The sequence below is a fragment of the Buteo buteo genome, chromosome 3 (genome assembly GCF_964188355.1).
Source record: "Buteo buteo chromosome 3, bButBut1.hap1.1, whole genome shotgun sequence".
In the NCBI taxonomy this organism is placed as follows: Eukaryota; Metazoa; Chordata; class Aves; order Accipitriformes; family Accipitridae; genus Buteo; species Buteo buteo.
Genome location: NC_134173.1, coordinates 21,334,747 through 21,360,222, shown reverse-complemented (window position 1 = coordinate 21,360,222; position 25,476 = coordinate 21,334,747). Strand labels below are relative to the sequence as shown.

General features: G+C 40.0%; 1 protein-coding gene across 1 annotated transcript in view; it reads right to left on the bottom strand.

Moving 5' to 3' along the window:
• The window catches only part of LAMA1 (laminin subunit alpha 1), a 112,716-nt gene that overhangs the window by 80,053 nt on the left and 7,187 nt on the right, over positions 1 to 25,476 (bottom strand). The window contains exons 2-3 of the mRNA XM_075023034.1: positions 10,109 to 10,279; positions 9,656 to 9,768 (exon numbers count right to left, since the gene is read on the bottom strand). Of these exons, the coding sequence (XP_074879135.1) occupies positions 9,656 to 9,768; positions 10,109 to 10,279 (284 nt within the window). The remainder of the gene's footprint in view (positions 1 to 9,655; positions 9,769 to 10,108; positions 10,280 to 25,476) is intronic.

Genomic DNA, 25,476 nt, shown 5'->3' with positions numbered 1-25,476 from the left:
AGTATGCAAGTTAAATTTATTTTAAATATTAAGTTTCTGGGTGAGGGAGGAGTGAAGGGAAAAGCCAGTTAAAGAAAAGAAAATTTTCACAGAAACTGTGCACATATCCAATGCACAATTCAATAAATTAAATCTTTCCAAGTCAATGTTTTTCCAGAAAAACAGCAGCCAAGTTTGGTACTCAAGACATCTAGAGATTGATTTTTCCTGCATGCCTACAGTTCACCAACAGCTGCAGTGAAGGTATTTGATACTATGAACCCAAAAGTGGCATTCAAAAAAAAAAAAATCAGTGAATGGTTCTGTAAACATTTAAGTATGCACAGTGTAAAAAACCATTGCCTTCTTTTCCCCTGGATCCTCTCAATTCTCTTCCATTTACACACATAGACAGTAGGAACCCAAAAATACTTCATAGATAAATTCACACGATAATGAATATCAGCACCACCAGGAAAATTTGTCAGTCCCTGAAATATATGTTAAATACAGAAATGAAAGGATTTTGTATAAATGTACCTGCAGTTAAGAAGCCACAAGACAAGCTATCAGTAGGAGTTACATTCTCAGGAATTATGTTCCCAAGCAAGGGAATCAGGCTGGAGGAAGGGATAAAGGTGTTCCCAGCATATGCAGATGAAGATGTTTTAAGGAATATCAGCAGGTAGGGTTTTCGCATACCTCATATCCCACAGTCTCTGCAACCCAAAATGGGTCTGAACCAGGAACTCCATGTAATGCAAGCTGATTTTCCAACATCCTTAGAACACTTCTTTACAGATGTTTTACTTTTTTAAGTTCTTCAGGTTTGAACATCACTGAAGGCAGTTTCTTACCACTTTCCACATCCATTCAGTGTCCCCCAACCAGCCACGTGATAAACTTGAGCTGTGTGGCAAGAGCTAATGATTTGTACACTGTAATTTGACTGTATAGCTTTCCCAGAACTCATTTCCATATTGAGCTACAAGGGTAAAAAGGGCAAGCCAAAGCAAGTTAGCAATTCCCAAGCAGACATAGATTAAAAGTGTCATTTTACAGGCATTTCAATCCCAATTGTAAAGACCAGCGAAATAAACTTGTACTGAAGAACATCTTCACAGCAGCAATACCAACGTAACAAGTCCCTTTTGCTTTATTTAGCCTAACAACCTTGTTTCCCTGAATGCAGATCCAGCAACACCAAGTGCATTATTCCTGAAACAGATTTATAAAAATGAACCCTTCTCCCCATTCATCAGGAATTTTTTATTTTTTTTTCCCCCTCAAGACTATAAACTCAGCCAGCAGTGGCCACGCAGCAGATGCTAGCCAAAAGTCCCCATTTCCAAGGGCATAGTCAGTGCTCTACAGCCCACACAGATACATGCCCTGGCAAGCACAGGTTTCCTGGTAGTCTTTTTGGATAAAGACTCCCAGTTATACTTTTCAATTTACACAAATGGAGACAACAATAAGGGAAGATTCTATCTTTTCATATGTATGAATATTTAAGCCCCAGGCTCCAAAAGTGAAAAATTAAAGGGAAAGATGAGGCCCAACACATTTTTTCCCCCCTAAATTTCAGAAATGTTTAGCGTATTAAGAATAGACGTACCAACTCCTACTTCAAAATCTACACCCCAATTCAAATGCAAACTCTACCTGACCTTGAAAATACCTGAAAGAAAGATATAATTTTAGGACCTCAGGATCACTTTTGGTGTCCTATTGCATACCTTACTGAAATCACACTGGCATAATGTAAACCATATAAGCAAAATGAACAAGCCTGGAGGAATGCAAGGCTCTTGGTAGACTGGTTCCTCCTAGTTTTATAAATTCAGCTATATCTTTCCCTCAGGATGAGTACAGAGGGGGAAATCTAAAAAAACGGCTAAGTATGTTTTTCAAAATAGCATGACAAGTTCTGTGGTGAAAATGTTTATTACAACTCACATTACTCCGCATTTTAAATGAAACTGCAGAATCCATTCTCTGTTCAATGCTGTCAACACATATAAACCTGGTTACCAGAAAAGCATCTCAGATTTTGTTTTACTGTCCAAAAAGTCTAAAATTAATCTGTGCAAACTTTCAAAGAGTAGAAGACTACATGAACAGATATTCTGAGTATCAGCCTGTATTGTTCACAGAAATGTCTTTTTAAGGAATAAAGATGGCTTCAGGCTCTTAGACTGTGAGGCCTAGCAATTTCTCCTGACATTTTGCTTTGAGGAGTCTGTGTTGTTAGAAGTGCAAAACAAACTAAATCCAGTAGAATTTCTAGTCTCCTGAATTATCTTTTCTTTAAGATTTTGATTCATTATGTGCTACCATTGTTGTGGAATAGAAGAAAAATTCATTTTACTCAAGAAGTGTATTGCAAGAATGTACAGATGAACACCCTGAATCTTGCATCATCACTTCTACAAAGCTACAAAAGGCTGTTAAAGGAAGCTTGCCACATACAATAAATTAGCATTGGTCCAGTGAAATCAACAGAATAACATCCTTTTACATCAGTAAAGCATTTGTCCACACAGAAATCTCTTCTTGCCAAATGATTTCAAAATAAAAGCTCTGTACAAATCATACTATAATATTTACATTCTTTTTTACTTTCTAACAGCAGAAATTACAAATTACTCTTACATCAGCCTCTGAGTGCTAAGCCAGTACTCATGAAATATTCATGAGCTACAACTTAATCAGAAGTGGAGATGTTTTCTCAACTTGATGCTATGGGTCTTCAAATAACAACTGGTCTTGCTTTACTGTCCTGGGTTCAGCTGGGATAGAGTTAATTTTTACAGGAACCTGGGAGGTGGGGGGCATAGCCGGGGCAGCTGACCTGAACTAGCCAAGGAGCTATTCCATACCATGTGACATCATGCTCAGTATATATATAGGGAGCTGGCCGGGGGGTGGATCCTTCTTTCGGTGGGGGAAGTGGTGGAGTGTCGGGTCCCGGGTGGTGAGCAGTTGCACTGTGCATCACTCTTTTTTGTATACTCGTTCATTAGTACCGTTGTTGTTGTTGTAATTCCTTTGTGTTGTCCCAGTAAACTGCCTTTATCTCAACCCTCGAGGTTCCAGGTTTTTTTCTTCTTTTCTCTCCTCCGTCTTCCCCCCATTCCACCGGAGGGGGGCGGGAGGAGTGAGCGAGCGGCCGCGTGGTTCTTTGTTACCGGCTGGGCTAAAACCACGACAGTCCTTTTTGGCGCCCAACGTGGGGCCCGAAGGGTTGAGATAACGACAGATCTGGCCAGAGCGTGTTTGAAACAAATTTGTCATACGCATTTCTTATACTAGATAAATAGATGTTAGTCACAATGTTGATTCATTTGTTTACATGGTGGCGTTTTTTAAGTTCTTATATGCTCTATGTATTGCCTGTAGTTGCGTATCTCATCTCTGGGAGAGTAATTGGGATTATCATTTTGCTGTACTGGGCAATGTCGACTTGTGAAATGATTACATCACTGGTCATGAGGTTAAGCTGCTATCTGTATGAGGCAGTAATATCATTTCCATACCTTGGGCACCTTCTGTCGGATTTTACTGGTGATTACACCCAATCCATGGGGAAGTTGGGGGGGATACTTCCCTCCGTCCATTCCCCTCCCTTTTCTCCTTCCGACTAATTACAACAGTTTTCGAGAATTTTGAATATCCTTGGGATGCGCAAGCCAGTGTGCTGTTAGTGCTATGCCTCCTGACTATGTTCCAGGTCTTGTTTAGGGCTACAAAAAGGCTCTTTAAGAGTACCACCCAGAGATCTGTCCCAAAGCTTGATATGCATGGGTGGCACGGCATGTGGGAGAGAGAATGTGGGAAGGTATCCAGAGAACTTCTCACCTCCAGTGACTTGGAAGTTCACTCCCGAACAACTACAGAACCCTGATGAAGTGATAGAATTTTTGAAAGAAAAATGCTGTGGCTATCCCAGAGACACACAACTCACTACACTGTGCTGGGCCCTGGCCGGTATCTACCAAACACTGCTTGATATTAGGCAGCATCCTCAGGGGGAAAAGGGGGAAAAGATGGAGAATACGACAACAGGCACCGTGGCTACCCCAACCCCGACGACAAGCACCGTGGCTACCCCAACCCCGACGACAAGCACCGTGGCTACCCCTATCCTGGTGACAGATACTGCGGCTAAACCAGAAAACCAACCTGTGCCAGTATCAGTCGCCCCTGTACAGAAAAAGAAACACAAAGAAATCAGTTCGCTTAGTGAGAGATGAAAGTGAACCAGGGTCATCGCGAGAACAGGAGGAAGAGGTAGAACCTGAAATAATTACCCGATCTCTATCCATGAGTGAGTTGCGTGACATGCGAAAAGATTTTAGCCGCCACCCAGGTGAGCACATTGTTACCTGGCTGCTCCGGTGCTGGGATAGTGGGGCTAGTAGTGTGGAATTAGAGGGTAAGGAAGCCAAGCGACAAAAACCTCTGTCGCATGGGGGGCAATGGCTTAAATATAAACAGTGGGAGGCCTGGCAGATTGACTATATCACACTCCCACGAACACGCCAAGGCAAGTGCCATGTGCTTACAGTGGTGGAAGCAACCACTGGATGGCTGGAAACATACCCTGTGTCCCATGCCACTGCCCAGAACACTATCCTGGGCCTTGAAGAGAAAATTTTATGGCAACACGGCACCCCAGAAAGAATCGAGTCGGACAGTGGGACTCATTTCCGAAACAACCTCGTAGACACCTGGGCCAAAGAACATGGCATTGAGTGGGTATATCACATCCCTTATCACGCACCGGCCTCCGGAAAAATTGAACAATACAATGGACTGCTGAAAACTACATTGAAAGCGATGGGGGGTGGAACTTTCAAACATTGGGATACACATTTAACAAAAGCCACCTGGTTAGTTAATACTAGAGGATCCGCCAATCGGGCTGGCCCCGCCCAACCAAGACTTCCACATACTATAGAAGGGGATAAAGTCCCTGTAGTGCGCATGAGGAGTATGTTAGGAAAGACAGTCTGGGTTAGTCCTCCCTCAAGCAGAGGCAAACCCATTCAAGGAGTTGTTTTTGCTCAGGGACCTGGGTACACCTGGTGGGTGATGCAGAAGGATGGAGAAGTTCGATGTGTACCTCAGGGAGATTTGATTTTGGGAGAGAATAGCCAGTGAATTGGGCTGTATAATATTTAACTGCTAAATAACCTGCCAATACATGTCATTGTAACTATAATGTCTATATGCCATATCAAGGGTATTACTGTAAGAATTACCCAAATGACTGCAGCATGGACTTTGAAACTGAGTCAAGTACAACAGCAATAGAACTTGAACTGGCACCCAACAATTTCCTCAAGATCAACATCTTCGACCTGCAGACCAAGGGCATGAGTTGCACCAAATGTACTAGCCACAAGTTCCAGAAGCACCATGCAACAACCCAACATCTCACACCATCTCTCTTATCCTGAAGAACTGTTACAACAGATGGAGTCCCAAAGTCATGGACTAAATAAACCGATGGACACATTAGAGGAATAGCCCATAGGCTAAAGGAATACCATTTGTGTGTGTGTGTGTGCAGGGGGGAGAAGAACAAGTTCATATACTTATATATATATATAAGACAAGGAAAGTGGTAGTGGTTGATTGGAAAATGTAAGATCTGGGCATGATGTAGATGGTATAGAATAAGGGGTGGATAATGTCCTGGGTTCAGCTGGGATAGAGTTAATTTTTACAGGAACCTGGGAGGTGGGGGGCATAGCCGGGGCAGCTGACCTGAACTAGCCAAGGAGCTATTCCATACCATGTGACATCATGCTCAGTATATATATAGGGAGCTGGCCGGGGGGTGGATCCTTCTTTCGGTGGGGGAAGTGGTGGAGTGTCGGGTCCCGGGTGGTGAGCAGTTGCACTATGCATCACTCTTTTTTGTATACTCGTTCATTAGTACCGTTGTTGTTGTTGTAATTCCTTTGTGTTGTCCCAGTAAACTGCCTTTATCTCAACCCTCGAGGTTCCAGGTTTTTTTTCTTTTCTCTCCTCCGTCTTCCCCCCATCCCACCGGAGGGGGGCGGGAGGAGTGAGCGAGCGGCCGCGTGGTTCTTTGTTACCGGCTGGGCTAAAACCACGACATTTACAAATCAAGAACTTTGTGATATACAAACTCGTGCCTTTCTGCTATACCTAGTACAAAGTACCCTCAAATACCTTTAAAAGCCTGAAGCATTGAAGCATGGTAATAAAACTGAGAAAAGTATTCTTCATTTAATGGTGTGACAGAGAAATATTTTACAGTTGGCCTGAGCACACTGCTGACATTTATAATAGTCAGCATTTATTTTAATTCATTATAATTTCACAAAGTAGCTGTCCAGAGGAGTCAAACTCAGGTAAAAATGTTGGTTTTATCCAAAACTGCTGCTGCACTTTTTGTTTCTGTAGAATTGCCAGTGTAGGAAGTGCAAGGTCATAAATCAAATCTTGGTATCTTGTACATCAATACTACACCTCGTTGCTAAACTACTCTTTCCCCAGTTCTAAATCTTTGCCATACATTTAGGGGCAGGGAGGGGGAAGACTATCATACATCTGGGTCCCAGAAAGGCTGAAAGGCACACCAGAATACATGTACCTAGTTGTTATGATCCATGTGAGCTAAAAAAAAATCGTGATGTACCCACTAGCTACCCTTACAAAATGCTTAGCATTAGTTAAAAATAGCACAGACTCTGCAAAGGAGAAAGATCAAACCAGCAATTTCAGTACTAATTTTACTAGCCTGCCCTCTTTCCTTAATGAGATTCCATCAAGCTGCTCTTTGGTTCAGCTGTCTTTAAGTAAACCTAAGCACAAGGTAGAATATTAGCTGAAAGAATATCCTCTGCTCCCTTTAACTTTGAGCCAAGAGATGAATACAGCCAAATACAGGACACAGGACAAAGACTGTGGCCAGAAATTCACCTAGGGTAAATTGGAGTAGAGGCAATTTTCATCAGCTAAAGGAATCTTCCCCACATTTGCCAACCAAGGCTATGTCCCAGCACTCACCAACCTGACTGCTGGATTGTATCTCTAAACTGTACATTGCTAACAATCCCAAGAAACAACCCATTCCTCTTAGTGCTAGAAGTTCTGGTAATTACTCAAAAAACATAATAATGACCGGGTGGTTATTTTTTACATCACAAAAGGGTGTGAATATATTCCATATTCTGGCAAGGAAAGTTTAAGGACATACTTACTTTAATACACTACTTGACAGATTTAATGCACAAAGCTTGAAATGTAGAAAAAAAGTACCAATGCTAGAGATACACTGCAACACATACAGTTGCAGATAACTACTTTCAGGAATACTTTTAAAGGTTTATTTATTTACTTATTTAAAGGTTTACTTTTTAAAGGTACTCTTTGAAGAGTATTTTAACCCATTCTCAAGGAAACTTATGAAGTAAACAGTTACTAAAATCACTAAGGTCCTTCATATGGCTTTCTTTTGTGTTTTCTTCACTTGTGCTGACTCCCTTGAAGTAAGCACACCAAGTCAGCTCTAATAAGTCATTGACTTCAAGCAATCTCTATTAACCAAATCCTTTCTCACAGAGCAGTAATTTACATTCAGTTTGCATAGCCCTAGATGCCTTCTTTCTCTCAAACTCTCTAAGGAAAACACAGAAGAAAGGCCCCTTGGGGGAAACTTCAAATTGAATTAGTGAAACTGAGCGTGGGTCAGGAGAGGAAAGATACGTATTTGGTGAAGCATCAGCAGCACTAAGGCTGGAGAATAAAAGATTTAGAGTGCAGCTCAACTGGTCTGTTTCCAAAGTGAAAGTGTTCTAGGATGATAGAAACTACAGCATTCCCTCCTCCATTTTTCCTTCCTGTTTGTCCATTTACAAACCAAACACAAAGTCAACTCTTCAAACAACAAGAAAGTCCTATCCAAACCTTCTGTCACTGACAAAAGATACCCTGTGATTATGTTCCTAACAGTTCTGCTTTCTAATTAAAGAGCAAACTAGGCACTTGTTTAACCTATGCTTCATTTTAAAATACCAAAGTTAAACCTTCTGGTTTAATCTTTAAAATAACTTTCAAGCAGGGTCTAGAGATCTTGCAAAAGCTTATTACCAACTGTACACCTCAATTATGCATTTCTTAGTTAGCAACAAAGCTTCTTCCAGAATTTGGAAGTATCCCCATATTAGTAATGGATTGTTGAGCTATGATTTTCAAACAATTAAACAGGCCAACGCATAGATCTGTTCAAAGCAAAACAACAAGAAAAAGCCAAGAAAAATAGATTTTCTTCAGAAATGATTTTGTCTTTTTTTGGAGCAGGGTAGGAGATTTCTGATTCTTCCATGTCTAGCAGACAAAAATCAGCAAATGCTCTGTACAGTTCAGCAGGCTCCTGTCTAAGAAGGATGAATCCCTCCAAGCTTTGCTGTAAAGTGCCAAAACAGAGGAACCAACTTCTGCCCAGACAGTTCCAGCCTCCCCAGGGTCAGAAATCACTGTTTTAGAGATACAATCCCTAACTCTTCAGAACAGCTGACAGCAAAAGTTCATACAAGATATAATACAGAATATTTCTTCCCAGTGCTCCTTCCAACAAGATGGTGATCAGAATCAGTCAGAAGATAAGCATGGAAAGTGGCAAATCAACTTTTCTGTCAGCAACACTAACTTTGCCCAATTTTATGCATGTTTTGCTTTCTAGTCCTGAAGGATATCCCTCAACTGAGGAAAGTCTGTTTTTCCAGGATTCTGTAGATCCTGCAAGTGAACTTTCTGACATTTTACACTTCAATCTGACCATTATGTTGCATTAACAGGTTTACATATTTAATGTGAATATGCAAAAATACTGAGAAATTTAAACAGAAGAGTTTAACTTGAGATCTACTGTGAGATAATTGATGTGAATACAGTAACCCTCCAGTCACTTACCTTTCTCTCCTCCTCTGAAACTCAGTATCTGAATTACAATACCTATGGATCAAAAGAGTTCATATTTGGCAGTATATTGTGCTCTGTTTTCTTACAGTAAATGTCAAATATTTCTACCATGTCCTACTCCAAATCATTTACTCCTTTACTAAGAAACTGTACAATGATCAAGTGACAGGCTGATAGCTATAGTTAATAAAAAGAAACAGATGCATCCTCACATAAAATCTGCACTTTTGACAATACCCTGAAAACACTGTTTGCTGCTTGAAAATAAGTCTTTCATAACCCAGACTTCAAGTAACTTGCATGAAACCAAAGGTGGAAGAAAACAATATCAGAGGACTGCTGGGGAAAAGACAGCAGGGTCAGGCAGAAGAAGGTTACCAAGACAGAAGGACTGCCTGTGTAAACACTCTCATCCACACATATACAATCGTTTCTGTGCCATGAATTACAACAACCTGTGACCTATATGCTTACAAACAAAGTCACTTCCACTCCAGTCTGATAGAAATGAAGTCTCCAAGATGCTCTAGAAAAATAATTGAAAAACACATCTGTTTAAAATCAGTTCATATTAGCTTTAACTATCCATGTTTAACTATGCACTACTAAACAGTTAACTGCTAAATATCCTACCATCTAAACACAGAAGAACTGAAATCAGTTGCATTGGCTTATATCCTACATACAATAAATGACTCGCCTAAATGTTACTCACCTGCCTTAAATCCAAGGTGATGGTGACCCAGTGGTATTGCCTTCCATTCTGAATGCTGGGACTTTGCCACCAGTTATTGGTACCATCAATTGCACTGGAAATTGGGTGCTGCTCTGTTTTAAAGCAAAAAATTAAATATCTCTTGAAAATATATTGCTTTGCATTTTCTCTGACCCAGCACATTTATTTCACACTGAGCACAATTTCTTCCTGTCATAAAGAAGTAAAAGCTGAAATCTGACCCCAGTCAAAAAGGCTGTCAGTGGACTTTGTGGTGCTTAATGGTGATTTAAGGTGTCAGCCCTTTGCTCAAAGATAGTTTCGCTTATGTAGTCGAGAAACTAAAAGTAAAAAGTATTTGACCCCAATACACCCTGTATTCATGGGGAAGGGTCAAAAAGAATGATGCAAACCCATGAAACAAACAAACAAAAAAAACGACATGAAACATGCCTTTGGGATTAGCACTGTGGTGGTCGCAGACACGGCATTGGGCATTGCGCAGGGGCCGTCCTGGGACGTGCTCCACCAGTTTGCAGAACATCTCTGGTCCCTTCTCCCCACAGGTGGCATTGGTGGAGATGTGAGCATTGCTAGCCAGGTTCAAAATGGCAGGGAACAGGCCTTGAAAGAAACACATCATAAGGCAAGAAAAACACAGATGTGGGTATAAGACAAGTCTCTAAACATACAAGGTTTCATTACAAGCTTCTAGCTTAGAGTCAAAGATACAGGAAAATACAATGAAAACAATTTATTTTGTGAAAAGATTGTCATACCACACTGACAGTAGCACATAGCCCTGGGGCACCGCAGCCCTGCCTGTCCCTGCCCACTGCCTAGGGCTCCCCCAACCCTACCCACAGCCCCATTTCAGCCCCCACAGGGCCATCAGCCCCTGCCCAAGCAACACCGCAGCAGGGCCAGTCTCCAGCTCGCCACAGCCCTGCCCTACCCAGCCATGAGGCCCATCAAGCTGGGCCCACCCACAGGTCCATGTCCTGGCCCAACCTCAGCCTGTCCCCAGGGAGGTGCCCAATACCCAGGGCTGGGGCTGCCCCAGTGGCCCTGGCTGGGGCAGTGGGACAGGGCCTGGCTGCCAGGACCTGCCCTGACAGACCCCACAGGGAGCCCCCATGGCCCTCAAGGAGCCCCTGGCCCTTGTGGCACCCTGACCACGATAACCCAGTCATTTCGCTCCACCTTTGGAAGCTTTATTGCTGAGGAACACAAGAGTTAGTAAACTAACTCTTCCAGATTCTAAACCTTCTCTTCACATTGTGAATTGATCAAAACCAGGAGGACAACTGGCCCACTGCCAAAAGAGAAGAGGAACTGTACTGCACGCACTCGGCTGGTGTGGAAAATGGCGTTTAACAGGAGCTCCCTGCAGCAGCAATGCCACCACCCTGACAACATGTTCCAAGCTCACAAGTTTTAAGGACTGCTTTCAAGGACTTCAGACCTTTGCTCCAAGCTTTTCTGCAGTCTGTGTAAAGTCTAAGGGATATTTTGCTTGCCACTTATTAATCTTTACACAAACACTTTACCGTACTTTTAAATGGTGGTGTTCTTGTGCACTAGAATAATGAAACAACAGACTAAGCATTTCAAGATTACTGCTACTGAACCAGGAATCCTTAGTATTTTCTAAAAGGAGTAAAGTTTTACTTTGGCTTGAAAGCTACTAATAAAATTTAAATACTGCATGGGACAGAAAGAAGTTAGGCACAGCTCCTCAGGAGCCTTGTTACCAGTTTGCAGCCTTCCCTCCTGAGCTATAAAGCTTTTATTTCTTGCATGGTTATAGTATAACAGATATACTCCATTTCCACTCAGAAACAACTCTGAAAAAGAAAAACCGTTTCGGAAGAAAGAATCCTGTCTTTAGAGATTAAACACAATGGGCTGAAATCTAAGATAGAGCCTTAGTATAGCATATTAACAGTGCCTCAAGAATTGCTACTGCTGCCATAGTGAGGTATTAAAATCGCATTTTTCTTCTGTTATAAGGAATTCTGAAAACAACAAAAAAATCCAGTCATATTTGTGAAAATACATGCCTTTTTCACTAGTAAAGTTATATGAATTCCTTTTACTTCATTAATCTATAACATACATCAGAAGGATTGTAATATTAATATTACAATATTAATATAATATTAATATTTTCTTAGCTCTCCATCTCAACAAGGCAACATTAAATATTCTTTAAAGTGTCTTTGTCTGTCCAGTAATTGCATTACCCTGGAAAGCCTCAAGAAAAGTTCTAGTGCTATTTAAACCTTGAGTTCAGCTATTGAAAATGTGACTAAATACTAACCCTCTGCACCACAGTATGAATAAACTGTGTTTTCAATTGTGCTGTACTCAAAACTTAACAGGAAGGAGACAGAGCTTTTTATTTTTTTCAATCCTGACTTCATTTAAGTTAAATCCAGACTAGGTCAGACACCTTGTTCTCATTATAACTAAATCTAATGCCAACAAGGATGCTGAAGACATCCTATTGACCACTTTGGTGAGGCTATTCTGCAAGTAACATGCTTTCTGCAGTCTTCTCTCACCTCATGCAGTATGGGTGCAGTATTACTCCAGACCTAAAGTTGAAGGCAAAGCAGAAATGCTGCCCTCCATTTTCCTACTGGACATGAAAGCTCAGTGGTGGAAGAGGGTATCCTCGTTTCCATTCCTCTCCAATGATATAAAGTCTTCTGTATTCAGTATTCATCACTGTTCACATAGGCATCTGTCAGCCGGTCTTCAAAAGCTTCCCAGGTCATTCGTTACCTTCACTCAAGTTACACACTAGTCATACCATTTCTTTCCAGGGTTGTTAGTGACATAATTTGCCTACAATACAGTCAACAGACTTGTGCCAAAGGAATAGCAAAGGTCTGAAGAAAAAGTGCGGATGGCAAATGCTGTGCTGGCCAAGCTTTGTTCCAAAACCCCAAGCTCAAGTCACCATAGCATTCACCCTGGACTCAACCCTTTTGTCTGCTCATCATTGAGCATCTCACTGATTTCTAGTAAATTTGCTGATTGATAATGAAATGAATAATGATATGATAACATAAAGGTCTCATGATGAGTTTGCTGGGTCCCACAGAGTTGCACCGGAGTTTTGCCCCAGGATCCAAATAAAAAGCAAGAAGTTGTTAGCGTCATCCTGCAAGGTACTGCATCTCTTCAAATCCTAGGTGACTACATTTGCCTCCACTTCTCTAACACAATCAAATTTTAAGGCAACCTGCAGAGATGTGGCCACTGATTTCAGTGGAGACTGATATTAGTGTAGGAGCTGATTTTTAAGAAACAATAAGTATCTGCAATAAACAAAATGGAAGAAAAGAGGTAAATTTAATGAGCTGCATCTTTACAGAACATTGTTCCTCTTCAGTCATTCAGCATGTTCTTAAGAAAAAACTTTTCCTAAGAAAATCTAGGTACTCAGAATTGTGAGTTCAAGAGCCCTTAGATGCTCCTCTGATCAAAAAAAAAACCCAAAACAACAAAAAAAAACATACACAAAAAAACTGCAAAGGTAAGAATAAAATCCATCTGGTAAAATATATTTTTATCTCTCTTAGGAAGAGGTATGACAAAGATTAGCAACCACAGAATCATCACTTAAATGAGCCATTTACAGACAAATATGTGACTGTCATCATATCCTGCTATAAAATCCAAGTGGCCATAACAGACATAAAACTCTGGCAGAAGATACCACATATCATTAAACTGAAGTTTTAGCAAATGATACTTGCATTCTTAAAGACATTGATGTAACTTTTACAGTTTGCTATCTAAAGTCCAGCACAAATGATCGATTAAATTGGATTTATCATACTTATTCCCACTAGAAAGGAAGGCAAGTGCTACATACAAAATCCTCACTGTTTCACTGCTCAGCTGTCAGGTTCCATTATCGCATTAGACAATCATAGCTTTGAACGAGGCTTGAGAGATCTCCATATGACTCTGTACAGAGTTCAGTAGTAGACTTCTCAGCTCGCTAATCTAGTTTGGTTGACTATATTCTGTTTGTTAAAATACCTTGCAGCCAACTTTGCACATAAGTACTTGCTACTTCATCTTTCCACCATTGAACCCACCTCTGTTTGGGAACTACTGTTCAGTGTTTTGCAAGAGACTGTGGTGGTCCTGAGAAAAGCTAGCAGAATTTTTAAATTTAACTCATTTTTCTAACTGCTGGCCAGCTCTTTTCATGGTAAGGTAAACTCTAACTTGATTTTTTCCAGCTACTCAGCTGCCCATTTGCCCCAAACCAGAGATTCACACACCACCCAATACCAGTAAATGAATAGTGTATACATGCAAATTTGACCTTAAAAAAGAATAACAACCGATTCACTACAGCTCAGCCCAAAAGTGGAGCACAATGTTTTCATTAGATGTTCAAGCAAGTTGCTCTCATTTGTAAGGACTTGGTTTTAGCCAGATGCATGACAAACTCACTACAGGAAAAATGAAAACCTGAGTGGGTACTGTCAGAATTATGTCATTCAGTCCTTTCCTAAGGGGCAAAATGCTCCAAGCTCACAAAAAGCAGAGGGAATCAAATCCCTAATAAGGTGATCTGCAATGTGGATATGGCAGAATTTGTCACATTCACACTCTACAGTGTTCAATTCCTGAAGAAATCACAAGAAGGAAGAATTCAAAGGTTAGATGGATTTGGTGTATGTATAGCTCAGCAGGCAGACCTTGTGGTGAAGGACATAGCATTAATGTTTTACCAAAAAGTCAGGGAAAAGGCTCATTCATAATGAAGCCAGTTGTAATGTATTTGAATGATGAACAGGTGGTCAGCATGCAGTATGCCAGGCAAAAGAAAGACAGGCAAAGAGCTTTTAGGTAGATGAGGCAGTCAACTTCTATTTTATGTGCTTCAATGTGCCTATCAACTCTAATCCTTCAGAATGAATGCAGACAGTTGGAGCATGCAGCTTATTGGGGCAGATTCAAAGTGCTGAGAATTCACACAAAGTCATCACAGATTGAGATACATCATTGCATAAGTAAAAGATGTCTGCAACCAGGAGAGCCATCCCTCTATTGTAAAGTTTATGGCTGATCGTATGGCCTACACTTCTTTGGGAATTATTCCACCTGAAACCAGGGTCTAGAGAAGTCTTCACAAGCTCCTTCTTGGAGATACAAGTACCATCATCTTCCCTAGAGGCTCAATTTAATTCTTTGTGGTTTTGTAAGTTTTGATTTTTGACTAATAAACACCCCTGAAGTTTTCACCAAGAAGAATTCCAAGGATTTGGGATATTTCCAGGGTTCTGGGGCAACTCCAACTTTGACCAATGCACATCTGTTGATACATTCTGAATACACCTGATTTATTGCACATGATCAATTCCATAGCATTTGCACAGTAGATCTGACATATCCTGGACTAGTTGAACATTTTGTCTAGCTTAGATAGCCTGTCCATGTACAGAAGCATCAGTGCACTCCAAAGACATTACACTTACTCTACATGCTCAGACCACACAGCGCATACACATCACTAATGGAAATATGGAACCCACATGCAGTTATGTGCCACTTATCAAAGGCTTTTTAGACATATTTATTCCCTTCCTTATCTTTAAAAAGTATTCTCAGTTTAGGACACTTGGCTGCATTCTGTACAGCTAGACCTAAATGTAACCCCAATTCCATTCCCAATTAATTACTTTTTCACTCAGAAAATTAATAGTATTTCATCACTGTTCTATTTCAGGTGGAAGGAAAGTAGATTTGTGCATTTTGGCAAAATCCATGTATTGTCTGTGGTTTAGACCATGTTTGACTGTATGGATTCTCACAACGTGACTGACAGCGTGAAACTACTTCTTCACCTTTTACAGATGGCAAGTGGAAAACAGGAGACGCTCCCCAGAATACCAATCTTCCTAGCAGGGGCATTGATGATTGAGTTAATTTCTTTTACAAACACAGTTGTACAAACAGAAGGATACAGAGTTCTGCTTTACATAGGCTTCACTATGTCAGCAAGTGTGTTCAATAAGCACAATAAGTATGGTAACATTTTTTGGTATCCTGATCATCACAGTGAGGATGGCAAAACTTCTTACAGGAAGGCCACATTTAAGACAGCTTCCCTGTGAACCCAGATTCATTAATCTGTCTGATATCACCTGAAAGCTGGATAAATTAGGGATGTGTCTGTTGGGTTGGGTTTGGGGCGGGGGGCTGTTTTGTTTGGGGTTTGAGGGGAGAGGGGGTGGTTTTAAGAACTGAGTCCAGAAGGTAACAATGTTTTCTGGGTTGTTCATCAGTGTATACAATGAAGACTCCCAACTAAGACTTCAGTAAGCACTTCTACTGAGGCATTCAGTGAAGCAACAGCCTGATTTTTCCCCAGTATTTTGGCTTTTTTGTGCTGAGCGTAATACAGCAGTAATTCGCAAGTGAACAAAGTAGATGCAACTTAAACATAAAGACCTGATGTGTGCAGTAACAATGAGCTTCTTACTGTGTCATTTCTCAGAACACAAATACTTGAAGGGGTCTAATCTCATTTGCAAGTTGCATTTTTTAAAATGTTAAGGCAGTCAGCGGTTCATAAAAGCAGGCAATGCTGAAGTTTGCTCACAAGCAATAGATTCTCCATTTACTGAAAACATTTACAGAGGACACAGTGACAGTTGTTCATAATAGTTTGATGCACTTCAGGAAAACACAAAGGGCTAAAGACAAAATGTAATAAAATGTCACAGAGTATTAGAATGTATAAAATATGTAATAGTATTACATTGCAGAAGTTGAGGTCACATTCTTCATAACATTCTCAGACAGTTTTCAATAGCACAGATTTGTTTTAGTTGTTCTGTCTTATTCAAGTTTTGGATTAAATGAGTTTACTAAATAAAAGCCCTGGAACTATCGGGCTTGGGTTCAGATTCCTTGCCCACTCAGATTTATCCTCTTTATATTTTACCAGCAAACGTTCCTAGCTTAACCTTTTCTGTACACTTTCATCAGAACCCTATCCTGTAATCACAATGAAAATCCAGGCTGATTTCCCCAAAATAAATAGGCTGAAATCACTATCTTCTAACAGCAGGAATTAAGGCACTAATTCCCTGTTCTTAAAGTCAGCAAGAAATCTGGGGTATAACACTCAACCTGCCTTATAATCCATTTTGTGGAGACGTTGCCTAAAAATATGCATTAGCTGCAACCTCGACCCATTTGAAAAGCTGAAAGCTTCACTACAAGTTACCCAATAGGCTTAGGTAGCAAGCCACTAGTAAGAAATTATTCTGAAAACTGATCATTTTTCTGTTGCCCTAGAGAGAAGAATTTCTCCTAGCACAACACAAAGTTTAGAGGAGCTAACGAAGGGGTATGGCTTTATTAGCAGAACCTCTGCAAAATTTAATTTGCAATGTTTAGATTAAACTATTTCAGATTAAAACAAAACCTCACCACCATAATAGACCACTATCTTCTCCTAAAACCTGTTCTCTATTTCTTCTCATACTGTAGAGCAAAGCTGACTGATGTGTCAATCAGAAATACTAGCTGGGGAAGATTACATTTATTTAATTCAATCAGTTTTCAATATAAGAACATACCAAGTTTGTCTGTTCAAGAGCTTCCAATGAGGGATACTCCTCAACATCTCTGACAAGTCTACTCTAGCGCTTTATCACTTTAAAAGTTACAAATCTTTAGTCCTCTTTGCTGCATTCATTATCTTTCATGATCTTGATTACAGCTTTTGCTTACCTGAAAGGCTGTTACCACACCCCCTTTTCTCTTTTCCAGACTACATAAAAAATCCTTTCAATCTTCCCACAGTCAATTTTCTAAACCTGTTATCCTCCTGAATTCTTGGTAGTTTGCACCTCTCCAACAGTGGGGCTCCTCAGACCTCATCACCAACTGGAGTAGAATAATTTCTTAAATTCTTGACAGTTTTATTAACACATGCAAGAATAAGTTTTGCTTTCTTTTCAAGGCACTACAGTTTGGTTTGCATTGCAGTCTAAGGTAAATAAAAGATCCTTTTATGTTGTACTGCAGCCTGGTCAGTCATGAAAGAAGTATGCATACTCCACATCAGGCCCTGGGATGAGATCAGGTTATCTGTAAAACAAATTACTTCGCAGCCATTTGCTGAACACTCAAACACTTGCTTTCAGAACAATCTGCTGATTATTTTACAGCTCCGATTCTGTCAAGCTTTTACAAATCACACTTAAAACAATCCAACTGGAGCACCAGAAGAAAGAACAAGGAAAAATCCATCACAGCAGTTACTGTGACCAGAAACATTCAGCTTGAACCCTGCAAGCTGTTAGAGCACAAACAAGCTACAGAAGACCAAACCTTGCCCCTTCCTCTGGCCAAATGGCAAAGGGCTTCTCTGCCAAACATTTTCTGCTGTTGCTTACGGGCATTCAGCATCGATGAGAGCCTTAATGGAGACAGGATACTGCAGCAACAGGCATTTACCTACTGTGGTCTGCCTTGGGCTAGATGATGTGCTAATTAGCATTCAGTGCTCAGAAATATATTGGAAAGAAGTATAACACTGAAAATTAACAAAGATGCATTCTGTCAAATTCAGACTGCAAACATGTAAGGCAAAAGTTTGCTCACTCAAGAATGAACATCAACTGTACTATTCTCCCCCCACTGGTTTCCTCCATATAGTTTGTGAAGATTAAAGAGCATGAGTCTGGCATAACTTCCACATCTTCCTTAAAATTCTCAAACACCAGTATACAGCCAGGCTGATGGCCAGAATGTAGCAGAGAATTTGGAAAAAGGAAAATTTTTTTTTTTTCCAAAAAAAGGGCAGAAAACCTGAACCCTAATAAAATTTCAGATTTCAAAGTGTAAAAAGCATGCTAAATATAAAAGGCAGTGGAAAAGTAAGTAAGGTAAAGAAAGAGGGAGGAAAGCATTGCAATTAAATCTTAATTGCAAGATGTTAAATTTCCCAATATGCCATATTGGAAGGATAGAGAGTTAAAATTAGGGAATTACCAAACTCACTGAAAAACATCTATAACAAAGAAAGCCCAGACTTCCAGATTAAATGTTTAGAAAAAAGAAGGCCAAGCAGTACTAATACATCTGCACAAGAAACTGAAGCTTGTCACCTCTGTTAGTTACACAGCAACTAACATTTTCTTACACAAGGTATTGAGGTTTTTAACAACACAGATGGGTTGGACACTAGTTTAGACTGAATACTAACACTAAAACAATATCCTTTAGATTATGAAGCCAAGTGTTAACAAGTTAGGTAATGCAAACTTTACAGTGTCACAACACATGTACTCAGACTGGAAGTAGAGAGGGTAAGGATGCAAACACAAGGGTCAATGTGCAAATTCTTAACACTGAAGGAGTTTGCGCAACTGATTTTCAGTCCCATCCGGAGATTTCTACAAATGAGCAACCTTGTTTCTCATAGGAGTGCACATCACCCTTGATAGCCTTCAGCTGAATGTTTTGAGATAACAGAAAACACTGGTACCTACAATAGATTTAATAGCTTGTATCACAGCCCTAAATGTGGCTTCTAGTATTGTGGCTTGGTCCTTCAAAAATTTCAGGGATCTGAGGCAAAAACATTTCAGTTCGAGTTCTTGGGGACAAAAAAAAAAGCAGCAAAAAGTTTTATCACAGAAATTTCAAATACCTTCAATATTGGCAGTAACTTGCTGCTTTCTTTCAATCAGAACAAGCTAAGGGGCAGTAGGAAGAAAAGAAGAAAACCAGCTTTCATGCTAGTTTTCAGCATCAGACAGTACAACTTGATATAAAAGGTGGGTAATTTGTGAGTACTCTCTATTTATATCATTTATTTTCAAAGTATAATCAATATTTCTTCCATCAAGTCATGTCTTGCAAGTATTGATTTTTTTGTATGGTATTGGCCTGTTCAAAAATCTGCCTAGAAATTGTTGTCACAGCATTTACACCAAAGCAAGACAGCCAAAAGTTGACAGATGGGCAGGCTGCCAAGGAACAACAAACCTGCTAGACCATGAAATTAGTTCTTTCTTGTTCACCCAAAGCTTTTTCCACATGTTGAGGAACCTACATCATTGTGTTTGTTGGTTTGAGGGCTGTTCTTTCTTTTATCATTACACTAGCTTTTTTTCCTGAAATGACCTTAATCTTGGGAACAATTTTCACTCAAACCTGAAGTAAATACAAGCCACAGCTATAATTCAGTTTCTTGTCAGTTTCGCTTATATGCAGCCTAAGACACAATATTAGCTTAGATCAGTATGACAGTAGTACTGGCAGTGTGATTGGCATGTCAAAGACTAGGACCTCAGTCATTCTTCACTTATGATGTGTCCTAATATCAACAAGGCAGAACATTTTTGTTCTTACTGATGTTGGATCTAAATTAGCCTTCCACACACACACCTTTTACTATGACTGCCTCCATAGATAATGGCTCACCCCACACTCCTTTCCTATCACCAATTTTCAACCTGAGGCAACAGTCTTCTTTGTAAATGAAAATCCTGTCTGGGTTTAATCCTAATTAAATTTGCATGCATAACTGTGCCGCTTTAGGCTTGGCACTGAATCATTTATTATAATAAATAGGAAGTTATGACCCAAGTATCCATTCGCTCTCTCCTGGTTCTAAATTTATATTTATCACTTGCAAAGTCTAAAAGACCTGAGCTTGAGAAGAATTTTAAAGGTTTAGTGGTCCCAGTCACTTCTGTACTGTGACTCAATATCATAACCAAACAAAATTTTACTACTTCTTTTCCCATGTAAACATAAAGAAGGACCCCTTGAGGCAGCTGGCATCTCCTTGTGATCATAAATGAAGTCTTACAGCACATAGCTGCACTACAAAGGAACCCTGAAATGTATTTTTCACTTAGCTCATTTAAGTTTGTTATTCACTAGCCATATATAAAACCAAAATTTATTTCACTTTCCTAATATGAATGTACTACCTTAATTTTACAAATTGCAGCTGCCTTGGATGAAGTTAAATTTCTATTTAAAATAAGTGGAATTTTTCCATTAATGAACAAAAGCTATTTCAAGTTGAAGAGGTTTTGGCACCTCAGAACAACCAACTTTCCTGTTTTACAACGATGTGTTTTTTTCAGACAAAGAAAAATGGTTTCGTTCCAGCAGGCACAAAGCCATTATCAGGGCACAGACAGCCCTGTATCACTGCCAGATCTTCCTGGGTAGAGAAGGGAGCGCATTTCCTCCAGCTTGAATGAAGCTGAAAGGATTTGCAACTGTGTAACACTGAAGACATGCAAAACTTGATCATTCCCTTACTGACAAGATTTTTGCAAGTTGTGATGTAAATGGTTAATTGGGAAATAACCTCTGTAGGTTTTTTTCAGTTGTAACCAATTGTTCAAGGTGCTATAGAGGTGGCTTTCTGCTCTTTGCAAAAAGTAAAATACATGCTGCTACTTGTTCTTCTAGGCATTTTAATCTAGGCAACAAAGTAAAATTGCAAATCACCATGCTTGTTTACTTACATGTGCTGGTCTCCTGGCACACAGGTTAACAAATGTACAGGGCACATATTGCCACTATTTTAAAAATATTGATAGCAAGTCACCTGTTGCATATTTTCTATGTTTCAAACACTCACATTATTATTTTACAGTAAATGCCTTCATGAAAAAGCAAAGGCATTTGTGTTACACAGGATAAATTCCTGAAAAAGTGTAATTTTAAGGACACAAAAATAAAGAGGGAAAAAAACCAACCAATATTGCAAACTTTTAAGAAAGTTCTCTTCTGTATTGCCATCAATGCTCAATAACTCAGCCAGCTGCATGGAATTTTAATCAAGTGTCCTGAAAGTATTTTGCCTTTGGCCTGAAAACAAGAATGATGTATTGCAGCCCAAAGGGCAATTTTTAAAGAAAATTCTAACAGCGTGAAGACCAGGACTGAGAGTTCAAGTAATTCAATTTAAAATTCAGCAATGCTACAGTGACACTAAAAAAAATGCAAGGCACATTTTGGATCCTACCCTGAAATACCCCAAACGTTTTTGCCGATTATTGTGGGAAATGCAGCAATTATAGGTAGAGCTGCAGACTGGGCAGCTTATTTCTCATTGTCCTTAAGAGCAGAAAAGATGAGGAGGGCTGCTCAAGTTTTAGAGACAGACTGTATCATCAGTCAGTACTATGTGGTATACAGAAGGGTTTTTCTTCTTTGGGGCAAATATCCTGACCTCATCACTGCCACTGCACCACTGAGAAGCCCCTTCTTACCCTCTTTTCCTAACACTACAGCAGGATTTTCAGCCTACCAGACAGCTAAACTTGGATTTGTCCATTACCACTATTAGCCACGCCAGCACAGCAATAGCACATCCTTACACCAAGTACCCACAGCAAAAGGTTTCTGAGCAACCGACATATCACTGGAGCTAAACATCAGTGTGGCAACCTCTAACAAATGCCAAGATACACACTGAATACAGCTGTCCACCAGCAGTCATGATTTGTACCTACTGCTGCCTTCAGATCATATACTATCACTCACCACTATGGAAAGATCTGTTCACCTTTAGTCATGGGGCAATTCATCCTGAAGTTCCCTGCCCAGCCACTTACTTCTCATTACTTGCAAAGAGCAGCCTCCTCTACCTCACAGAAAACCTGCACCGTACTTTGCAGAATCATTTCTTCACTTAGAAATGTCTCCATTACAATACTATCAAATATGCAAGAAACTAAGCTGCCCCTTGTGTAACCACTCTCAGGTAAAGAGTGGTCATCCATTTCACTCTAGTATTTGCATTTGCTGCATGCCTTTACCAATGATAAACTTGCTCTGGAGGACATTGGCAGACACACTGTAAACCTACTTCAAGGAAGATAAATTGGGATAGGGCTTGAAAGGACTTATTCCTGTAAGTTTTAGCTTAAAATTCATGTTTACTTCTAAAGTCCGTTTCAGTAACAAGCTCAGATTTTTGCATTAGCAAAAAAAATTTATGGTTTCTAAAATTCTGAACAACTTTTATTGAGATTTATTGTTAATAACAAAAAATAACCCTTAAAAATACCCAGTTTTATTAACAAATCATGGAGTTCTAGATACGTGGCAAATTCGCCTTCTATTTGTAAAAATGTTTTTCTTAATCCTGTAAATGAGATATATTACCCCATAAAAGCAAATTGGACTACTTGAGCAACTAAAAAAGAGCCTTACCAAACTAACACATTAGTTAGCAACTATTGAAGGAATAAACGAACAATTGTCTGTAAATTCACAGCAATTCTCCACAAGACAGTGGAGTTCATTTGATCCTTTGTTTTCCCATCAAAATTTTTATCTCTTCAACATATTTTAAAGGGTGTTTTCTAGTAGAAGTCATTGAGTAAACATTTTAGAGACTCTACATGCTAAAGCAAATAAAAGGAATCCTAGAAATTTCAACAGCATATATTTCACAACCTTAATTTAAACCAGGGTTTCCACAGATCCTGACAATTCAGAGAACCTTCACTTCAAACTTCTGTTATCTAGCCCTTCTCAACCAATAAAGTAGAAACAACCTAATCAGAGGCACTGGCACACAGTTACAAGCCTTTTTTGTACTCCCCTCTTATAACAGTGCAAGATAAGCACAAAAGGCAGCACTCTAAAGGCAAGTAAAATATATGAATGGTGTGGCATGGAGAATAACAAAACACACATTAGCTATTCATGCATTTGAATGAGAAATGTTTGTAAGGGAAAACTAGAATAGAAAAAACAGTGGACTCTCTTCCACAGTGAAGCACCTTCAGGAGCTGGGTTTTCTCACTTCTGTAAAGCAATAGCCAGAAACAGGGAAGGCATAATTTGAGGGAGGGGAGACACTGGAACAGGTTGCCCAGAGAAGTTGTGGATGCCCCCTCCCTGGAAGCATTCAAGACCAGGTTAGATGGGGCTTTGAGCAACCTGATCTGGTGGAAGGTGTCCCTGCCCATAGGAGAGGGGTTGGAACTATATCATCTTTAAGGTCCCTTCCAACCCAAACCATTCTATGATTGTTTTTTCAAAAACAGGCCTACTGATTGTGTTAGACTCTCATCAGTTCACTCACTGTCTAGATGCTCCTGGATGCATCTGGAATAACCCTGAGAAGTCAGTGGAGACTGGCCAGGCTCCGTCCAGCCTGGCAGCAGCTCTGCCCTGGGTCGGGAGTGGTGGAGGAACACCAGGTGCAGCCAAGGTCCCCAGTCTGCCATCATCCCAGGCACCTAGCTTGCCTACAACCTTGTGCCATGGCTGCAAAGCTCATTCTGCTGGCACCCATGTAAACAAAATGAGGGACAACTTGGACCCCAGCTCCAGTCCTCCCTGGAAGGGTGGCATTCGGCCACAAACAAACTGCACTGGAAGTACCAGTCGCTACTGGGTTTTTTCCTCTCCTTCCCACACAAACATTTCTTCATGCACTACTTTGATCAGATGAGTTTTGTGACAGAAGGCAAAATGCTAGTTGTGCTTCCAGAAAACTGAATAAAAACTATTAATACTAATCTAAGCAAGCATCAGTGCTAGCTCCAGTTTGCATTTATGCTCAATGGTTGAATTCCAAGGTTTATTATAGTCAGCATGACTTATGCCACTGATTTGTAAAGAGCTAGGATTTTGCTGTTAAAAGCTTCTTGCTTCATCAAGTCCACAAGAAAAAAATACTAATCCAATAATCAAATCAAGACTGTAGAAGTTGTTTCAAATTATCTATACAGGTTCTGCACTGTCCTCTCAGCCTTTCAGCAAATAAAAGCTTATACAAATACAATAAAGCAGGCAGTGGACATAGGCCTATCCTCAAGGTCATTCTGGAGCAAAACAGCAGTAAAAATGCAGGTAGAGCCAAGGCGAAAATAAAGTTTCCACTTCAAGACAACCATTTCTTAAACAGCTTTTTAACCTTTATTCTCATGTGGGAATCAAGAGGAGGGCCGGATCTCACAGCACAATAAATAGGCTCACAGAAAGGAATTATATTATGCTTGCACAACAACTTTCAATCTGAAACTTGAAAAGAATTGGTTAGGGAATATCTCTGACAGAGTCGTTACTGTATTAAGTGACAGTTAAAAAAAATCAAAAGCTAACAAGTTAAAGATGATAAAACAGAAGGAATTGCTAAAGGCTGAAATCTACTCTGCCTACACAAAGCAGCAGTGGGATCTTCACAGCCTTGCCTGATAGGAAAAGCCCAGAAAAGACAAGACAAACCAACTCAGTCCTTCAACCCACATTAGCAGCTGCTTTACACAGCCTGCAAGGTTGGACCACTTGTGGAAAGGGCAGTGGGTGAGACTGCCTGCCACGCATCGCCCCTCCCTTCCAATAGCCCTCTGAGCTCACATGGCCATCAGAGCAGTAGTCATTTTCCAGGGAGACTTTAAAAAAATCAGGGTTTTGGGTAAAACCAAAGCATCCTACAAGTTTGTTTTGCTCTGCCAGGAACACAAGGGAAAACTTCTTGGGAATCGTAACTGCTGTTTCACATCAGGAGGGGAAGTCTAAATTATGCACATCTATATATCTTTGTAATAACAATATTGAAGGCTTATACTTCAATAGTATTTTTATAGTCTTATACTTCTATGCTTTCTGATTTTTAGAGTGTTATTTATATCCACTGTAAATACAAACTAAATCTTCCAGTTTTCCTGTAAAATTGTGATGTATACAGCTTTTAATACCCAAAAATGGGTATAAAATAATCACATCTCAGGGCAAAAGCAGTTCCCCCCCCCAAAAAAAAAAAAAAAAAAAAAACACAG